Source organism: Dromiciops gliroides, chromosome 1, assembly GCF_019393635.1.
Source record: "Dromiciops gliroides isolate mDroGli1 chromosome 1, mDroGli1.pri, whole genome shotgun sequence".
NCBI classification, from domain to species: domain Eukaryota; kingdom Metazoa; phylum Chordata; class Mammalia; order Microbiotheria; family Microbiotheriidae; genus Dromiciops; species Dromiciops gliroides.
The window spans coordinates 184,365,597-184,387,419 of NC_057861.1; the positions used below are offsets into that span (position 1 = coordinate 184,365,597).

The window sequence follows — 21,823 nt, forward strand, 5'->3', positions numbered from 1 at the left end:
CTATCTTCTTAACTCTCTCCAGTCTGATGTCTAGATCTCTCATAGACATCTTAAACTCTCAGCATGTCCAGAATGGAATTGAAATGTTTTCTCCCAAACTTTTCTTTCAAACTTTTCTATTACTGTTAAAGGTACCGCCTTTCTTCTGTTTACCCAGACTCACAACCTATATATCATCATTGACTCCTTACTCTTTTTCTCCTACTGTTTCCATTTAGTTTGTCAAATGCTATCACTTCTATCTTGGAAACATCTTTTGTTTCCCAGCTAGGTAGTGCAGTGGATAGAATGCTAGGCCTGAATTCAGGAAGATCTGGCCAAGTCATTTAACCTGTCTGCCTCAGTTTCCTCAACTATAAAACTGATTATAATAGCATCTTTCTACTAAGGTTGTTGGGAGGATCAAATGAGATAATATTCGGAGTTCTAGGAAGCTGGAGGGAGAAAATGAAATACTCTCTTAACTCTTATTTCTCTTCTTAACTCTGCAGTCAGACTCCTGACTTCAACATTCAACTGAAAGTTCTTTGCAGAGTTACCAATGATCTTTGAGTTGCCAAATTTAGTAACAGCTTCTCAGTCTTAATGCTTCTTGATCTCTCTGCAAACTTTTACACTCTTAATCTCTGTGTTCTCTCTAGGTTTTCTTGACACTGCTCTCTCCCAATTCTCTACCTGGCTCCTACTCCCTTTCAGTCTCTTTTGCAGGATCTTTAATCAAGTTGTGCCTGCTACTCTTTGTCCCAGACCTCTTCCATTCTCCCTCTATACTATTTCACTTGGTGATCTCATCATAGATTCAACTATCAACTCCATCTTGATATTCACAGAATTATGTATATAAATGTTCATCACCTTCCCTTTTCCGTTTCTCATCCTGTCAGTTCCACTAATTTACTTGCTTTTATTTAACTAATACCAAATGGCTTTAATGAGTACTGCTTTGCATTATAGTTTGAACTATGTCCTTTTCTTACCTTTCTTTTCATTATTTCCTTTGAGATTTTAGATGTTTTATTTTTCCAAATGAATTTTGGTTGTTTTTCTTTGGTCTGTTTCTATAAAATTTCCCTTTGGTAGTTTGACTGATATAGTGCATAATCTTTAAATTGATTTAGCTTGGTCCAATCATGAGCACCAGATAGCTCTTATTATTTATATCTTCCTTTATTTCTTTAAACATTTTTAATGTTATTAATATTGTTTTTATATCACCCTCATTTACCTCTACCCATAGGAGCTGTCCCTTTTAACAAAAACAAAAAGAATCAGTTAAATAAAATTAGCCAATATATTATTTGTCTGACAGCCAACATACACACAAAATATATATGTATGTATGTGTATATATTATATATATACACACATAAATCTCTATCTATCTACATATATCTGTATCAGCTATGTTATTATGTTCCACACCCATAGAACCCTACTTCTGAAGAGAGGGAAATACATTTTCTTAAAAGTTATTTAGGGTGAAAAAACAGTATGGAATAAAGGTTTAGGACAACATTAAAAGAGAATATACCAGATGACTAATTGCAGGCTTTTAAGAGTAAAATGGACCTACCTACTTTCTCCAATACATTTCTTTCTTTCTTTTTCTTTTTTTTTGTGGGGCAGTGGGGGTTAAGTGACTTGCCCAGGGTCACACAGCTAGTAAGTGCCAAATGTCTGAGGCTGGATTTGAACTCAGGCACTCCTGAATCCAGGGCCAGTGTTTTATCCACTGTGCCACCTAGCTGCCCCCTCCAATACATTTCTAGTATGGGAAGTTTTGATGACTCTCCCTTGTCCTGTCCACCCCTCATTTCTCTGAATTTCCAATTTCTTTGGAAGTTTTTCTTTCATATTATAATGTTTTTCATTTTAGTTTCATTTTTAGAGATGAGGATTGCCTGTATAGTTATTTTAATTTTACCAAGGTATTTTTATTAATAATGTATTCCCTAATATTGGGCATCAAGGTAGTTTAGTGGATAGTATAGTGGGCCTGAAATCAGGAAGATCTGAGTTTAAATCTGGCCTCAGGACACTTATTAGCTGTGTGACTCTGGGCAAGTCATTTAGTCTTGTTTGTCTCAGTTACTTCATATGTAAAATGAGCTGGAGAAGGAAATGGCAAACCACTCCAGTATCTTGGTGAAGAAAACCCCAAATGGGGTCATGAAGAGTCAGGGTTGAAAATGTTTGAACAACCACCACCACCACCTAATTTTATGATATAACATATATTTCCAACTATATTTCATGTTACTCTTCCACATTCCAAGGACACTCGACAACTAACTGTTCCTCAAAGGTGACAATACATCTTCCTCCCTGCATTTGTTCATATGTAGTCTGTACTCCTTCCTCAGCTCAGCCCTTAAGAATCCTTACCTTCCTTTAAAGTTCAATTTAGGCTCTACCTCTTCAGTGTAGTCTTCCACCATAAATGACCTTTTCTTTGCTAATTTGTGTACTTGTAGTATCCTTGTAGTAAAAGTAAATTTCCCCAGAACAAGAATTACTCTTTTTGGGGGGTGGGGGAGGGTGTCTTTTTGTACCAGTATTTTTGGCTCAGCGACTTTCATTTAGTTAGGGACTTGACAAATGTTTGTTAAATTACAGTGCCATGGGGTCATAAGATTTTTTCAGTTGAGAAGGATCTTGTAGATTATTTTCTTGGAGATCATCTAGTTCAACCCTTTCATTTTACATATAAGGAAATTAAGGCTTAAGAAGTGAAGAGATCTGCCTAAGGCCACATAGTAATAACTAGTAGAGCCAGGATTTCAGTTCAGGTTTAGTAACTCCAGATTTAGTGTATTTTCCACTATGCTGTCTTGCCGGTTCATAAATGTTAAGAAAGGACTACAGAAAATCAAAATTTCAGTTCTTCCGAAATCACTGAAATGGCATCATTACCAAAATGAATCTCCATTTAACTTTCTCTCCCTTCTCCCACTTGAAGTATGTAGAGCAGCCACTAAGATGCCATCATTGAGAAAGATGAGAGTTTTATATAATTAGGTCAATTTTCAACCATTCATTAAGAGAAAAAAAAATCTCATATCAATTACATTATTGCAAATCTTGTCAGAAGTCTTTGGCCAAAGATAAGAAAGTATAAAAAGCTGACAAAGCATTTGTATTGTTTAAAATATTTTTTAATTGTTTGATTATATTTATCTACCTAGCACTTGACACATAGTAGGTCTTTAATTTATTCTTTTGAATTGAATTCAATATTTTTGGCATTTAGCAAGAACTTGAAAGTCTTGTCAAACAAATGGTGTTTGTGTCATTTCTTTAGGCTCTTCATTTCAAGTTAATGTAAGTTGGTATAAGTGTAATTTTATATGCCTACCTTAAAGGAATAAATAAATAATAGAGAACCCTGTATTATATCCTTGACAAGAATACTATTTTGCTGGAGACATATGGTTAGTCATTAGTTTTATTCCATGCCACCTTCCTCATTTAACTGCACCATCTGTTAAAACTGTGGTAGAGATCAGCAGAGAGGAAGCCTATAATTTTTCACTTTGTGAATATGGGATGAATGAGAATGTGCCAGAAGTTGCCTGCAGTTAAGTACTTTACAACTGGTTTAACCAAACAATTGAAGGTAGCATTCATTACCATGGAAAACTCTAGCAAGGAAGAATCAGGATATTGCATTTTCTGGTTTCTATCTCTCTAAAGAAAATTAATGCATAAAAGTGACAAAACCCATGTAATTAAGTCCTTAAGATCTGCATGTTTTTCTTTACATGTTGTCTAACTGTTGGTATTTGTACTTTGTAATTTCAGCCAATATGAAGGAGGGAAAAGTGTTTTCTAGGGTCACAATAAAACTTGGCACATCCAAGGAAACACCACAAACCAGATCCTCTTCTTACCTTCATACCTGATGTTATTTTCTTTTCCCTGTCATTCAGCATGAAATCTCATGGTCATCATTGACCTTTCCCTGGCATACATCTCCATTTATTAATTTTATTTACTTATTTATAATACCCCTCACTTCTTTACCTTTTACTTCATTCTCATAGCTACTCTAAATCATGGAGTAGTGATTCTTGTCCCACATCTCCCTCTTACCATCTATCTGATTTGGGCAAATCACTTCCCTTCTATGGCCTTCATTGCCTTGTCTGTGGAATGAGAAGGTTCCCTAAAGTTCTAAAGTTCCCTAGAGTTCTAACACTGTGCTCCCCTGATAAGGGCTCTTATCTCACTCCTTTACTCACTGAACTGAGAGTCATTATGCCATGGACCTACTCCAGCTAGTGACCTCAGTGTTTCTTTGCCAGAAGGCCTCAGGACATGGATTTTTCTCTCCCTCTACTGAGTTTTCATCTCTGGCCTGACTTTGGGAGAGGATGACTCAGAGCTTTGGTCTTGGGTGTGCCATTCTTACTCTTGTTCCTGTCTGATCCCCTTTTCCTGTTTATTGTCCACAAATGTATGGCCATAACAGTTCCATTCCTGGACTTTACTTTTTAAAGCTAGTTGGCTTTTCTACAACCTGATCTCCTGTCATTTGCCCTTCTTACTTTTGCCTCCTAGAGCCCTAATTTTCTTCAGACCTCAGCTTTAGTGCCACATCCTCCAAAAGGCCTATCCTGATGAGCACCTTCAATTGCTATTGCCCTTCTCTTTGGAAGTGACTTTGTACTTATTTTGAATGCTTTTTGTGTTTTTATTTTTAGTAAGGCAATTGGGGTTAAGTGACTTGCCCAGGGTCACATAGCTAGTAAGTGTTAAGTGTCTGAGGCCGGATTTGAACTCAGGTACTCCTGAATCCAGGGCCGCTGCTCTATCCACTGCGCCATCTAGCTGCCCCCATCCTTATTTTGTACATATTCTGTCTCTTGTCTATGATCATGTTGCTTCCACAAAATTCAGTATAGAGTTGAGGGCAGGGACTATTTCTTTTCTCTGTGTGTGTGTGTGTGTGTGTGTAAAATGTGTATTTCCAGCAACTGGCATACAGCAGGAGCTTAATAAATGCTTGCTGAAGTAATCAATAAAGAATAATCATTGGGCTATTAGTTGTTAGAGCTCAAAGGGACCTGTGAGGCCATCCAGTCCAAACTCCTCCTATAGATGAGGAAACCAAGGACTCACTGAGTGAAGAGTCCTCAGCCAGGGTCACATAGTGAGTATGTTTGCATGTTGTTTCCCCCATGAGATTATATGTTCGATATAATGTTCGAGGGCAAGGGCTATCTTTTGCTGATTTGTATATCCCCAGCATTTAGCACAGTTCCTGGCACAAAGTAGGTGATTAATAAATGTTGATTAATTGACTACTTGATTAAAGTCAGGATCCAAACTCCATAGCTTGCCTTTAAGGCATGATCTGTCCTCAGTCTACTTTTATGTTACTTACATTTCAATGATTTCCTTTTTTTTCTGGGCAGGGCAATGAAGGTTAAGCGACTTGCCCAGGGTCACACAGCTAGTAAGTATCAAGTGTATGAGGCTGGATTTGAACTCAGGTCTTCGTGATTCCAAGGCCAGTGCTTTATCCACTGTGCCACCTAGCTGCCCCCTCAGGTATTTTCTTTATGAAGCCTCCATTCAAACTTAACTTCTCAGTCAGTTAACATCTATTAAGCAGCTACTGTTTGCCAGGCACTATGCTAAGCACTAGGGATACAAAGAAAGGTATATTCAAAAAAGGCAGTCTCTGCTAACAATCTAATGAGAGTGACAACATGGAAACAGCTGCATACAAACCATATAAAACGATAAATAGGAATTAATTAACAGAGAGAAGGCAGTAGAGTTAAGACTGATTGGGATGAGGGGCAGCTAGGTGGCGCAGTGAATAGAGCATCGGCCCTGGAGTCAGGAGTACCTGGGTTCAAATCCAGCCTCACACACTTAACACTTACTAGCTGTGTGACCCTGGGCAAGTCACTTAACCCCAATTGCCTCACTTTAAAAAAAAAAAAAAGACTGATTGGGATGGGCTTCCAATAGAAGGCAGAATTTAAGCTGGGACTTGAAGGAAGCCAGGGAAGCAAGAAGGGAGAGCATTCCAGGCAGAGGTGACAGAAAGTGAAAATGCCTGGAGTCTAGAGACAGTGTGTCTTGTTTGAGGAATAGCAAGCAAGCTAATGTCACTGTATAGAAGAGCACATTGTGGAGTGCAAGGCATAAGAAGACCTGAAAGGCAGAGAGAGGCCAGGTTAGGAAGGGCTTTCTATGTCAAACAGAGAAATTTACATTTGATTGTGGAGGTGATAGGGAGCCACAGTCACTCCTACTTTAGGAAGATCATTGACTGAGTGGAGGGTGGACTGGAGTAGGGAGACACTGGTGGTAGGTGGACCAGGCAGCAGACTATTGCACTAGGCCAGGTGTGACAAGATGAGGGCCCGCACTAGGATGATGGGAGTGTCAGGAGAGAAAAGCATATTTATGTAAGAGACGAATGGGGGTGGAGGAAGGGGATAAGAGAGTGTGAGGAGTTAAGGATGACATCTACATTATGAGCCTGGGGGCCTGGTAGTATGTTGGTGCCCATGATAGTAATAGGAAAGTTTAGACATGGGGGGAAGAACTTGGGAAGAAAGAATGAGTTTAGTTTTGGACTGAATTCAGTGTTGATTTTAAGATATATACAGGTCATTCATTTTTTCTTTCTTTCTCTTTTTTATTCTTTTCTTTCTTTTTTTTTTTCTTTTTTTTTTTTTTTTTTGCAGGGCAATGAGGGTTAAGTGACTAGCCCAGGGTCACACAGCTAGTAAGTGTCAAGTGTCTGAGATCAGATTTGAACTCAGGTCCTCCTGAATCCAGGGCTTATGCTTTATCCACTAAGCCACCTAGCTGCCCTCAGGTCATTCATTTTGAGATAGCCAATAAACAATTGAAGGTTCCAGGCTGGAGATCAATAGAGAGGTTAGGGGTAAGCTAAGTAGATTTGATCATCATTAGCATAGAGATATTAATTAAATCTATGGGAGCTGATATGATTACAATATTAAATAGTATAGAAGAATAACAAAAGGCCAAGGAAGCCCCAGAGCCTTAGTGGACATCCACAGTAACTGGGCATGATCTGGATGAACTAGCAAAGTAGACCAAGAGTGTGCAGTCAGATAGGTAGGGAGGAGAAACAGGAGAGAAGAGTGTCCAAAAACCTCTATGAAAGTATCAAGGAGAAGAAGATGATCAACAGTGTCAAAAGCTGCAGAGGAGTTTTAAAGAAAGATGAGGATTGAGAAAAGATCATTATATTTGGCAGTCAAGGGATTGTTAGTAACTTTGAAGAGAGTAAGTTTGGTTGAATGATGAGTTCAGAAGCCAGACTATAGAAAAGTAAAGAGAGTGAGAGAAGTGGGGTGAAGTGGGAGCTTAGCCATAAAAGGCAGGTGTGATAAGGAACAGTAGTTAATACTTAAGAGGATGAGTCAAGTGAGAATTTTTCTCCAAAGAAGCCATGTGCACGCCAGCTTTTGTGTCCTCACTCATATTTTTCCTTATACATGGTAGCCCTCTCCAGCCGTCTCAGCCCCTAATTTCTATTTATTCTTTAAAATCCAGGTCACAGCCCAGTTTGTATTTAAAACGTTCACTCTAGAACCATCTTGGTTCTTTTTTTTTTTTTTTTTTGGCAGAGCAATGAGGGTTAAGTGACTTGCCCAGGGTCACACAGCTAGTAAGTGTCAAGTGTCTGAGAATTTGAACTCAGGCCCTCCTGAATCCAGGGTGGGTGCTTTATCCACTGCACCACCTAGCCGCCCCTGTCATCTTGGTTCTTCTTTAGCTAAAACATTTTAAAGTCATTTAGTTTCTATACCGAATTTTTTAAATTATGAAATTGAACTTAAGGGCTGTTTGAGAGAAAATCTGTCACTTGTTTTACATAATGCTTGGAATATTTCTATTCCTTTTATTGTGTTCTCTCTGTCTCTCTCTCTGTATATATGTATATGTATGTATGTATATGTGTGTATATATATATATATATTTATATTTTATGCATGTACACATATATTACCATTTGCTTATATTTTAGTGTAACCTGTGCTGTAGGAACTAGGATGGGAGAAAAATGTATAATTTTAGTTCCCTTCTCAGAATGGTTACATGTTGTTAAGGACTGTTAAAGGGTCCACTGAACATGTCTTTTTGAGTTGTCGTATTTTCCAGTAACACACTGGACACAGAGCATTCAGGGTGGTCCTGAATGTGTCAAGGATAGAACTCCCTTTCACCCCAGCTGACATAATTTGTTGTTTACATCCCAAACCGGGCTCCCTGTGTGTCCTTGGGAGTCAAAATAAGTGACCAGACAGTCTGCACTAGGCTTGTGCTGCTGGGACCCTTGTAGATAAAGAGACCATCATATCTTCATGGTTTAGCAGTTCTCAAGAGAAAAGAATGTGGCATTTGCATTTGCTTTTGCTCCTCTCCTCAGGGTGGGCTTTTGTACATTTCCCACCTTTACTGCATCTTTTCCCCTCCTGTGCCATGTCCTTTTAGGTGGAGATTCTGGTATCTTCTCCTTCCTTTGTCCTACTTTCATAAATATGTAAACTTCTGTATGGATTGTGAACTCTTTGGGTTCCACATGCACATTCATTTCTCTTGTAATAAACCTAGTTTTCATGTAAGTTTTGTGAAGTTGTGATTGCTTCTTGACAATGTTTTAAAGCTTATCTCAAAATCTGGAATACTCAAACAATATTTAAGAAGTGTATAGTTAACTCTATTGTATTGAGACAAATATTCTAGATTCTTATGTTGGGGTACTACTCTCCTCTTCCAAGGTCTAGCTGTGTCTGTGGCCTCAGTTTTTATCTCTATGGCATACTTTCCTATTACTTTGTAGCACATTTTGTTTTTCTTCCTCTCGGTAGCTTCATGAAGGTTAGTAAAGGTGTGGCAGAAGAGCAAGTTTGGCATTAGAAGATGGTGAGATGGAAATCCAATATATTATGAACAGATGGGAGAATTTAAGAGTTCATAAACATGGAGGTGGTACACTTAAGGATGATGGCAAATTCAGATTAAGCTTGTTTCTTAATGAATTTTTCACTCATTTAGCTTATTTAAAGTATATGAATAAAACCTTATTTTCCTCTGTCATCCTGCTTTGCCTTTAAATTAGACAATTATATTAGCAAGATATTTTGTTTTGTGATTAGTGTTCAGTGACCCACAATGCTACCTTTGTACCCTTCAGGGTAAAATGAAGATTGGTTGTTTGTGATTTGGAGGAATAATATTAATAATATTAATTCTCCTTTTGCTTTCAAGTCTGTTGGCAACTGAGGGGCAACACATGTCCTGTTCAATATTTTAAAAATAATAATAATTTGGGCCATCAGGAATACAGATAACTTAAGGCTAAGAGAACTAATTCATCAGTCTTTCCTTGAACTATATAAAATGATGAGGATATTTTGAAACTTTCTGATTTTGATTGTAGTCATAGTTTGCTGTAATAGTTGGTAGTCAAGTAAAAAGAAGTCCTGTAATGATGATCCAGTGTTGTAGAACTGTTCCTGAGAACCTCATTAGTTTTGAATTTTTAAAGGCTTTTAGTGCTTGCAGAAATAAATGTTGGGTGTTATTGAATGTGTGTTTATTATTCTAGGGCAAGTACCTAGACTAAAGGACTCTGACTAGAGAAGTTTATTTAAAGTTAAACTTTGGGGAAAAACTGAGGGGTTTAGATGGAAATAATTGCAGTTTCCAGATTGGAGTGGGATGTTAGTAATTCCATTTCCTGTTCCACTCTTGGAATAAGGAACAGTTTGTTGACCCTTGGCATCTTCTTGGCATTAGTGAAAAATGCTGCTAAAAAGATGAGAAGAAGGAAGGATTTGGGATTGCTGTGTTATTGATGGATCACAACAAAAAGAGTTGGCTTATTTTCACCTGAAAATGATGACTTTGAGCTTTACAGAGTAATGTAACTTTGATGTTTGTTAATATTGATTTTTAACAAACAAAGCTTCATTGAGTTTTTTTTTTTGGGAAAAAACCCTTTCTAGAATGCTTGTTTTATAAGGCATTTCCATTGTTAACTTTTATATAAGGTTTGATGATTTGCATAGCAAGCTGAAAGAAGTTTTATTTTTAAAAATTAACTGTAAATATCTACTACAGAATTATACAATTGCCTTTTCACTTTTTAATCTTAATGCATTGTCATTTAAATTGTGTACTTTTAAATTATTTTTGGCATAAATTGTGGATGACTATTAGACTATTTGGAAGAGAAACGAGGACATAGTTTTTAGAAGTCACTATGTATAGGAACATCTGTGAACATCTTGGGAGGAGCTAATGATGCTTCTTTTGGGAAGGGTCACAGGAGAATAATATTCTATTTTTCTTTAGCATCAAATTGAATTATCTGGGTACAAAGGTAATTGGATCATTGGTCATTGAGGACATACTTGATAGGATCATAGTACACAGGTAATGGGTCATTTGGTACATAGGTCATTGGGTTCATTAGGTAATTTGGTCATTGGGTCTGAAGATAGATCATTCGGTATATAAGTCCTTGGGTACATGACTAATTGGGTATATAGGTAATTGGGTCATAATTTAGTTATTGGGTACATAGGTAATTGAGTTTTCCCATATATAGGTCATTAGGTCCATAGGTAATTGGGTCATAATTGGGTTATCAGGTACATAGGTCATTGGGTCATTTAGTACATAGGTCATTGGGTTCGTAAGATTCATAATTGGGTCATTGGATCTTTTCATCATAATTGGGTCCATAGGTTATTGAAGTATAATTGGATCATTGATCATTGGGTACATAAGTAATTAGGTCATAATTGGGTCATTGTCATTGGGCTTATAGTTAATTGGATCATTGGGTCCATAGGGTTCATAATTGTATTATTGGGTACATAGGTCTTTGGGTCATAATTGGGCCCATAGGACATTGAATGAGTTATAATTGGGTCATTGATCATTGGGTACATAGTTAATTGAGTCATTGGGTACCTAGGTAATTGAATCGTTGGGCCTATTTCTAATTGGGTAACTGGGTCCATAAGTAATTGCATTATAATTGGGTCATTGATCATTAGGGATATAATTAATTGAGGCATTGGGTACATGGGTAATTGGGTCATAATTGAGTCATTGGATTCAGAGGTTATTAGGTTATTGTATACATAGGTCATTGGGTATATAGGTAAATGGGTCAGAATTGGGTCATTGGTCATTGGGAACAGAATTAGTTGGGTAGCTGGCCATTGAGGACATAGTTTGTTGGGTACATAGTTTATATTGGGTCATTGGTTGTTGGGCATATTTGAACTGGTTCTAACTGTTTTTATCTTGTTGTTTTTTGTTTGTTTTTTTGTTTTTGTGTGTGAGGCAATTGGGGTTAAGTGACTTGCCTAGGGTCACACAGCTAGTGTCAAGTGTTTGAGGCTAGATTTGAACTCAGGACTTCCATCCACTGCGCCACCTAGCTGCCCCTTGTTTTTATCTTGTTTTGACCAGTTTTAACATGATTCAGCTGCCTTTATCTAGTCTCGGTTTCAGCAGGTTTTGACTGTTTTAACCAAGTTTTGACTTATTTAATCCTGTTCTGACTTTTTTTTCTTTTACCATTTCCAGCTTGATTTCATTAGTTCTGACCATCTCTGTCCAGTTTGAAGTGGTTCTGACTGCTCCATAGTTGGAGCTGTGCTGTCTATCATGTGCTGGTCTGACCCTATTCAGGCCAGTTTTAACTTCTTTCTACTGCTTTGGTCTGGTTCCAGCCAGTTTTTATTGGTTTTGACCAGTTTTGACCAGTACTGACTTGTTTTAACCTGTTCTGACTATCTCTGACCAGTTTGAACCAATTTTGACTGGGCAAGTCACAACTTCTCTGGGTTTCAGTTTCTGTCCCTTTGCCCCTATCGCTAGGTGGATGATAATATATAGAAATAGGGTACTTGAAAGGAAGAGATTTGAGTGTTGAGATGGATTGTGCTTAGTTTGGTTTAAAGCGTGATGAGTTTCTAATGGCCATCAATTATTCAGGTGGAGATAAGTTTTCCATAGCCAAATAATCACTTAGTGGCCAACCGTATAATGATAAACTTCTTTATACTTATCTTGGCTGGTCCTCAAACAGGATGTTATAATTTCTTGCCAGATAGGACAATAACCAAATTATTTGTAGCTTAGTTTAGAGCTTACTATGCTTTGGACTTCTCCTAAGTGATTTTTTTGGGTCTCAGGTCAGTCTTCATTCCAAAATGAGGCACCATAGTAGTACTTTTATGGAGAGAATCTATATAAACTATCCCTTTAATCATGTAGTTTTCCTGGGATTTTAAGTTAATCTTTTTACCTTATAGTTGGAAGAATCTGCCTTCTTTTGTTTGAATTCTGTTTCCTTGTTCCAAGTCCTGTGGCACTTCTCCCATTCCCAATGATTTTTCCAAGATCACTGAAATATGTATAATTTTAAGTCATTATTCTTTTTCTTTGTTTTTCTTCTGTTTTCAGAAAATCCATCAGAAGCAGATTTGTGGCTGCTAAATAGTTGCACAGTGAAAAATCCAGCTGAAGATCACTTTAGAAACTCAATTAAGTAAGTGGAAGTTGTTAATTTTTCTTTCCAAAGGGAATAGAGAACTCTCTAAAAAGGAGTTACTAAACCAATGCCTTACACTTAGTAGTAACTTAATAAATGCTTACTGGTTTGAACTGAATTGAATTCACTTTTAAAAGGTATTTCACTATTCAGTATAAATATGAAGTTTCTCTGAAATGTACCAGAAGAGTTATAAATGTTGTTTGAAATGTGATTATGGTTTATCTCACTCTATCTCAAATCATAGTGACCTTTTTTTTTTGGTGAGGCAATTGGGGTTAAGTGACTTGAACAGGGTCACACAGCTAGTAAGTGATAAGTGTCTGAGGCTGGATTTGAACTCAGGTCCTCCTGACTCCAGGGCCAGTGCTCTATCCACTGCGCCATCTAGCTGCCCCCATACTGATCTTTAATTTAGTAATTTGTTAATAGTTGATTTAAGGATTTTATAAGTGCATTAATTATTTATTTTTCATGGAATCCACCGATTCCATGTACCCAATGCATCTGACAAAATAATTCCTTGTTTAGGTTGCATGGAGAAAAGTAAATTCCTTTTTTGCTTTGGTGGACACTGTGACAATGTGTTAATAGTCCTCTGGCTCAGTCCTTGGTAAATATTGAGCCATACAGGCTGAAGTTGAAGAGACAAGTAAAAATAATTAAAGCACATGAAGTAGTAGGACATCTATTGAGGTGTGACATACTGTCTCTTTTCCTAGAGTAGCTTAAAATCTAGTTGGGAAGATAGGATATATACATAAAAAGGTAAATAGTCATCAAGGTAAATTATACTAGGTGGCATATATGTGACCTTTAATGACCTTGTTTTCTTTAGTCACAAACTGAAACTATTTGTCACATTATGGGGTAAATTTGGAATTCCAGAAGGATTGCCTTTGCTGTGGCAGGGATGTATTGGGTAAAATTTCAGGTGCCTTTTGGTAATAGGAACCCGGAGGAAATTTGCTTGTACCTCTATAAGGGAATTGCCTATATATAGTACAGAGAGTCCTGTAGAAGTTTTGGTGTGCTCTGTGCAGAAAGGAACATGTAGACATTTTGTACAGAACCAACTTAAGATGGCCCAGTAATATAAGTAAATCATGGATTTATTTCAATTACATGAATTCACACAGGACAATTTGATTGAGGTTTTTAATCTCTGAGTGAGAGAATGACCTACAGTCAACCCTGGGTACTAAATTCTCTCAAGAAGAGCTGTAGTTGCTTATTGAAGCTTTATAGGTATCAGATTTTCTTCTGAGATAGGAAGCTGATTTTCTTTGTCTTTTTTTTCCCGTTGTGGTTGGAGAAGGTCATTTTTAGCAGCAAGGTCGACTGCTCTTAAGTCCTAATTAAATAGTAATATCTCATAAACTTTGTAAAATGTTCTTTGCTTGCTGAATCTGTATAACTTTGTTTCTTTAGTCCAGTGCCACTAGGGACAGCTAGGTGGTATGGGTGATAAAACTCTGGACCTAGAGTCAGGAAGGCCTGAGTTCAAAGGTGATCCCAGACACTTAAAAACTGTTTGATCCTAAGCAAGTCACTTAACCTCTGTGTATCTCCTTGTCCTCATCAGTAAAATGGGGATAATGATAGTGCCTATCTCCCAGGGTTGTTGTGAGGATCAAATGAAATAATAATTGTAAAGTGCTTAGCACTCTGCCTGGCACATAGTTAACATTGCTCTATAAATGTTAGTTATTAGCAGCAGCATCTTTGTTATCCTAACTATGTTTGGTGTAATTGTGGTTTTTGCCTGTACATAAGATTTAGGCCACTTTGACAGTTTTGAGACTTTGTATAGCAATGGAGAAGCTAGTAAAAAGACAGTGCTTATGCTTCACTTAGACTTCAGAGAATTGTTCTGGATTAGAGACATGGACAGTGTCTATAAAGAGTACTTTGGTCAGTTTTTTAAGTGGGAGGAGAAATGAAGGTGTGATCATTGAAAGCTGTATCCTGAGAATATGTATATGTGATGAGGATGCTTCTGGAAATACCTAATGACATATAATGGAGGAGCACTTTCTCTCTCTCTCTCTCTCTCTCTCTCTCTCTCTCTCTCTCTCTCTCTCTCTCCCCATCCTTCCCTCCTTCCTTCCCCTCTTCCCTTTCCTCTTTCCCTTCCCTTTCCCTTCTCTTCCTCCCCACCCTCCACCTTGTCTTGATTGAGGTGCAACAACTGAAATAAACATCTGAGTATGTATGGAGACAGAAACTAAATAAGCCTTGTAGTCAGCTTGCCTTTAAGGCATTGCTTGGAATTGTGTGCCCAAACTAACCCCAAATTAACTATGTTCCCAGTGACCTAGAGTCAAGGTCTGGATTTTGAATTTCTAAAAATGATCATATTTGTGGAATGGCCATTTGTGACCCCAGCCAGGCTATGGCCATGCTTACCACAAGTAAGGGAGGGAGCAGGCCTTATGACACAGATGGAATTTCAAAATGGGAAATCACTAGGCTGTGGTGTAGCAAGAAATTTGAGCCCCATGGGAGCTGTGGAATACTGATGGACAGTTCTTTGCCTCTTAGGAAGAGTGTAAAAGTTTCTTTATTCGAGCACAGTAAGAGGCTTTACACTGGTAATTTGGCAACTGGAAGCCTCAAGTGAAGCTCAGGTTCTTTTGACTAGGTGGGATCCTTACTTTTGTGAAGGCTGCAAAGACCACTTGACCAGGTTGTTTCCTTGTGAGGAAATGGGTAGGTGGGGGAGGGGAGGTGGTGATCATATATCCTAGACCTGTGTTTGATTTCATGCTTGGTTATATACATTGTCTATTTCAGTAGAATGTAAGCTTCTTGAAGGCAGGGATTATCTTTGGCTTTTTTTTCCCCTCAGCAATTAAGGCCATGGATAGCAGTTTGTAATCTCTTAAAAATTTGTTGAATGATCGTCAAGAGTGAAAGGACTGGAGACTGAAGAATAAACTTTGGATCATGCCCATATTTAAGGCTTGTGAGAAGGAAGACTTAAGCTTAGGGCAGAATAAAGTTTCACATTTACTTGACCCTTACTTTCAGGAAAACTCCCATGTTTTTCATTTTTAAAAAAGTGTTTCTGTATTAGCTCGATTATTTTTTTTTCTTTCCTTGAAGTATACAAATTGTTCGGGAAAAATAAAATTATTCTTGTGCTGTTTTAGTGACATATGAAAGAGCATGTTTCTGATAGGTAGGTAGGTAGGTAGGTAGGTAGATAGATAGATAGAACTACTAGTGTGCCCCTAGAACTTAACAACTATAGGCAATTGATATGCTGTCCTGACTTTGGATGGAGACAACCTTAGTTCACATCTTGTCTATCTCAATAACTGTGTGATCTTGGAGAATTCCATTAACTTTCTGTGCTTCAGATTGAGAGGTTTGGACTAGAATGCATTGAAAGTCTCTTCCAACTCTAAGTATATGATCCTACAAATGACCACAAATTGTCACTTTAATATTATTAGTAGTAAATTGTAATATATTATTATTAAATGTGTGAAGTGACTTGCCCAGGGTCACAGAGCTAGTAAGTGTCTAAGGCCAGATTTGAACTCAGCCAGGTCCTGCACTCCATGGCAGCCCAAGGTTATTATGAAGAGCTTTAAATGCAAATAGAGCATTTTGTATTTGATCCCAGAGATAGATAATAGGGAGCCACTGGAATTTATTGAGCTGGGGGGTAACATGGTCAGACCTGGGGTTTAGGAAAAGCACTTTGGTGGCTGAATGGAGGATGGACTGGAGTAGGGAGAGACTTGAGGCAGGCTGATCCCCCAGAAACTATTGTAGTAATCCAGGCATAAGGTGGTAAGGATCTGCATCAGAGTGGGACAACAGTGCTAGAGGAGAGAAGGGGATGTATTTGAGAGACATTTCAAAGGTGAAATTGACAGGTTTTGGCAACAGATTGGATGTGAGTAGTGAAGGATATTGAGGTATTCAGTAGGGTTAGAAATCTGAGGGACTGGGAGGATCATGTTGCCCTCTATAGTAATAGGGAAGGTAGAAAAGTTGGGGGAGGGGCAATTTAGAGAGAAAAGATAATGAGTACGGTTTTGGACATGTTGAGTTTAATATGAACATCTGGTTTGAGATACCTGAAAGGCTTTTGGACATGTAAGGTTTGGGTCAGGAAAGGTAGATTTTAGAACCATAGCATGGCAGGGGTTTCAGGCAAAATGTCCTCATTTCTTTTCAGATTTCAAAATGAGAAAATAAATGACTTTTTTTCTCTGTGAACCTTTTCTCCTTTTTTTTTTCTTTTTGTTTAATCATTCACCTTGATTTATCAGGAGTATTAAAAGATATCCCAATATAATAAGCATAATTTTAATCTCCATACATTCAGTAGAATTTGGAGAGCAATTTGGAACTACGCCCAAAAGGCTATAAAACTGCATACCCTTTGACCCATCAATAACACTACTAGCTCTATATCCCAAAGAGATCATAAGAAAGGGGAAAGGACACATAAACAAAAATATTCATGGCAGTTCTTTTTGTGGTGGCAAGGAATTGGGAATTATGGAGATGTCCATCAATTGGGGAATGATTGAACAAGTTGTGGTATATTAATGTAATGAATACCACTGTGCTATAAGAAATAATGAGCAGGAGGATTTCAGAAAAACCTGGAAAGACTTACATGAATTGATGCTGAGTGAAGTAAGCAGAACCAGGAGAATATTGTACACAGTAACAGCAACTTTGTGCAATGATCAACTATAATAGACTTAGATCTTTTCAGCAATACAATGATCCAAGACAATTCCAGAAGACTTGTGATGGAAAATGCTCTCCACATCTGGAAAAAGAACTATGGAATCTGAATGCAGATTGAAGCATACTATTTTCACTTTTTTTTTCTTTTTTTCTTTCTCATGTTTTTTCCCTTTTACTCTGATTCTTCTTTCACAACATGACTAATGTGCAAATGTTTATCATGATTGTACTGTATAACCTAAATCAGATTGCTTGCTGTCTTGAGGAGCTGTGGAGGGAAACGAGAAAGGGAGAAAGATTTGGAACTCAGAATCTTACAAAAATAAATACAGAAAACTTATCTTTACATGTAATTTGAAAAAATAAAATACTATTAAAAACAGTAAGTTCCTTTAAGAATATAATGTTTCAGACTTTTCTTATTTTCTTATTGTACTTTTTCTTTATTTGTATCAGTGATGCTCATATTGGTCAGCACAAAGAGTGCATGATAAGACATAAAAAGTAGATTCAGAATGTTTTAGGTTTTTTTTTTAACTTTGAAATCTTTAAAAGCACCATGGCTTTGATTTTTTTTTTCTGATACAATCTCTTAAGGACTCAGCTAACTTTCTGTGCTATCAGTACATCTTTTGAATACAAGTTATCACCCCCTTTTAGGTTGACCTCTCCCAGTCTTGTACATCATATCTTTGTTTTAGATTTGATGGCCTTTAACTTGATAGGGTTCTTGGGCAAAAGAAAAAGATCAAAAGTTTCACACACACACACACACACACACACACAAAATCTGTAGTTTCTGAGTATATTAAATTAAAAAAAAATTCAATTAATGGCTTTGTGGGCTTTTTTTCATGTCATCTAAAATAGATCATTCAGGGGTTGGTAAAATAAACCAATTATGTGTGCTCTACATAAATGAAGGGAAGAATGGTCAGTTTGCTTTGATTACAGATAATTTAAAACACTTTTTATTATGTATTCCAAATAGGTTCTATAGTTTCATTTATTGACTTGACTATATCTTATTTACTTCTTATTACTTAGGCAGGGTATCAGTATATATGGGCTAAAAAATAAAAAAAAATACTTATTTGTTTTTTTAAAAAATAATATTTATAGGGGCAGCTAGGTGGCACAGTGGATAGAGCACCGGCGCTGGATTCAGGAGGACCTGAGTTCAAATCCAGCCTCAGACACTTAACACTTACTAGCTGTGTGACCCAGGGCAAGTCACTTAACCCCAATTACCTCACCAAATATATATAAAATAAAAGGGAAAATAATATTTATATATATGTATATATAAAAATATCTTTATTATATTATTATATATTATGTTATATATGTTATAATATATTATATTATACATATTATAATAGTTTAACCATAATAACTTACATCTAACTGATTTTCAAAGCACTATTAGAGTAGTTTGGAGTGATCTGAGCAGATGGAATTTTCAGAATTTAAAGGTCTGGTGAATGAAACAAGTTGTAGAGCAGTGAAAGTATACAAGAAATACAATGTATGCAAAAATGTGTATGTAAGAGTTGTTTAAAAACTACTTTTTTTTCTTTAAGAAATTCTTATAGACAGAAATTTGGAGCTCATAAAATAGATGACATAGGAAGTGATTCAAATTTTTAAAAAATTATTTAAAGTTTTTAAAATGCCAAAGTTTGTTAAGCTCAGCAAGATATTTATCTTTACTGATGCTAATCATTCTCATAATAAAATCACTGTGATTTGATTTATAGCATTAGATCAATGTCTTTTGTTTACTCAGATTTTGTAAGGTAGAAGCAGTTTTGCCCTGGTAAAGAAAGGGAAAAAAGTTTGTAATTTAAGTTTTTAGTGAGTCATTATTTTAGCATTTATAATTGTGAAGCTTTAAAAAACCCCACAAAATTCTAAGATCCTTTAATCTCTGCTATTTGGATTGTTTGAAATGGCTTTAGGCCAAAGCCAGTTTTTTGCTCTTTAAAAGCAAAATAAAAAGCAAACAAACAAAAAAACCAGTTCTGGTAGTAGACATATTGATTGTTGGGTCTAATTGTTACAGAGGTTGGTGATCTTTAAAATATTCTTAGCTAGATGTTAAATCAGAATTTCATGATGTTAAACCACTGGTCTTTGGATTCAAACAATTTTATAGAGATGTTGGTTAGACTGCTGATCCAATGATGCCTTACTATAATTTTTAGATTTTTTTCCTAGCTGCTTTTTAATTGCCAGTCTTCCTCTGATCTATTTACCTATCACTGACCTCTTTCCCATCCTCCAGATTCCCATTTCCAGCTGCCTATTAGACTTCTCAAAGCAGATATTCTGTAGACTTACATTCAACTTGTCCCAAACTGAATTCATTATCCTTCCTCCCAAACCCATTCCTCTTTCGAGGGTATCACTATCTGCCTAGTCACCCAGGTAGAGACCTAGTATCACCATTGACTCCTCACTCTTTCACTCCCTCTATTCAATCTGTTACAAAGTCCTATTGACTTTTACCTTCCTGCATAACATCTCTTGCATATTGCTTCTTCTCTACTCTGACAGTATTACCATTCGGGTACAGGCCCTTATTACTTACTTCTAAGACTGTTGGTTGGTTTGCCTGCGTAAAATGTCTCATCGCTTCAATGCTCTGATGAAGACTCTTTTATATAATTGTAAACTTTTAATGAAATTGAAATTTTATTACTTAATAAGACTGCATTTTACTTGGAACTCTAATTTTTTCTCCCAAGATCTGCCTTCAGGTTAGAAAAACAATAAAATTTCCCAAGTGTTATAAATGCGGTGATCTACTGAGGCTTGGATTAACTCAAAAAGACTCTTGGTTTCATATGTGTTCAGTTCAATTCAGTGCCATTCAACAAACATTTATTACCATTTTATTCAGGACCTACTATGTGAAAAGCACTTTGTATGTTTATGTAAAATGAAAACAATCTATCTTCAAGGCACACTATGTAAAGCACAGTTAAATACAAGGGAATTTGAGAAGGAACTACTAAGGGGAGAATCAGAGAAGATTTCATGGAGAAGGTTACACCTGTGCTGAGGTTTGAAGGAAACCAAGCCCTGGAAGAAGACAAGGATTCTGGGAGAAAGAGTTGAGGGAAGTAGTGGATTTCAAGAATCAAAGTAGTGTGGGGGTAAAATTTAATATATGGAGAGTTAATTGGGTGACTCGCTGAAATATTGGGGTCCCGGAAATAATGAGGGACCCCAAGCTCCCTTTCCTCTGAACTACCCTTTTAGTTATTTCTCCCAGGCCAATAAGAAAGGAGCCTTACAGCTTCTTTTCCACAAAAGGATCAGATTTTATTACTTGGGAATTAATTAAACAACAAAGGTGAAATTAATAAAAATCAAAGATAAGGAAGTAGGGAAAAAGAAATACAGATAAATTCTCCTAGCTCTAACCTAAGTCTATACAATCCCCAGCTCGTTTCCATTAAGCTAATTCAAAGAAATGAAGGGCTATTGTGTTCACTCACCACACCTGGGAAGTCTGCTAGTTGCTCCTGCCACGCCAGGGGAAGGCGGAGAAGAGAGAAAAGAAACCAGCGTTCCGAAGCGACTCAGCTTCCCCTCAGGGAGCGTTCAATCTTACTCCCCGAAAAGGGGAGGTCTTTGGTCAGAGCTTGATTAAGTTCATGTTTTCTGGTTCTACATTCCCTCAATGAGTGTCCTTGTTTATCACAATAACCGCACACTTTGTATTGCCTAGCAGCTTCACAAAGTCTATCATAAAACCTATTGGGTCATTCATTAGGCTCCTGATCTAAGTGTAAAAATTTCTGCCAGTTTTCAGATTTTCTAGAGCAAGATGCCATTCCCTTCAGAAGTGTTTCTCTAGTGTCTTTTAATTCTTGGAATTGCTGGTCATCATTATAATTCCAATTTGGATCCCAAAGAGGCCATGCTTTAATAGCCGGGCCTTTCGCTACTAGGGCATTTCCTGCTGAGATAATATCTGTAATCTCACTTGGGTATATAGTATAGTTTCCATAAGACAAGTAACTTCGGCCCAAGTGGGTTTTTCCCGAAACTCCTGCCACATTCAAAGATCCTACAGCTTTACATCCAGGGTTTGGTTTCCTCACTAATACTGATTTAGAGGCTCCTGTATCTAACAGACAATCATAATATGTGTCCCCAACTTTGAGGGTCACACGAGGTTCGTTACTCTGGGGAAGTGAATGGATGTAATCAAAGTTGGTAATAAATGAACAGTATCCTCTGGCAATTGTAGGGAGACAGCCCCATCTGGAGCACAAGATATGGTTGCTCTAAGCTTGTAAAGGAGATCACGACGAAATAAATTTACAGGGGCATCAGGCATAAGTAAGAATGAATGTTCCACTGTTAAAGGCCCCATAGATACCATGCGAGGGGTTAATCTTTCCACTCTTTGGGCCTATGGCGTGTCTCAGTATCTATAAAATAAGAATTTATTGCCCTAAGATGTTGTACAAAACGATAAATAGGTTTACCATCTGGTGCAGGCTTGGGTTTTTT

At 37.1% G+C, this 21,823-nt stretch overlaps 1 protein-coding gene across 1 annotated transcript in view; it reads left to right on the forward strand.

Moving 5' to 3' along the window:
- CDKAL1 (CDK5 regulatory subunit associated protein 1 like 1) overlaps positions 1–21,823 on the forward strand; it is a 652,342-nt gene that overhangs the window by 74,586 nt on the left and 555,933 nt on the right. The window contains 1 exon segment of the mRNA XM_043977679.1: positions 12,487–12,571. Within this exon segment, the coding sequence (XP_043833614.1) occupies positions 12,487–12,571 (85 nt within the window).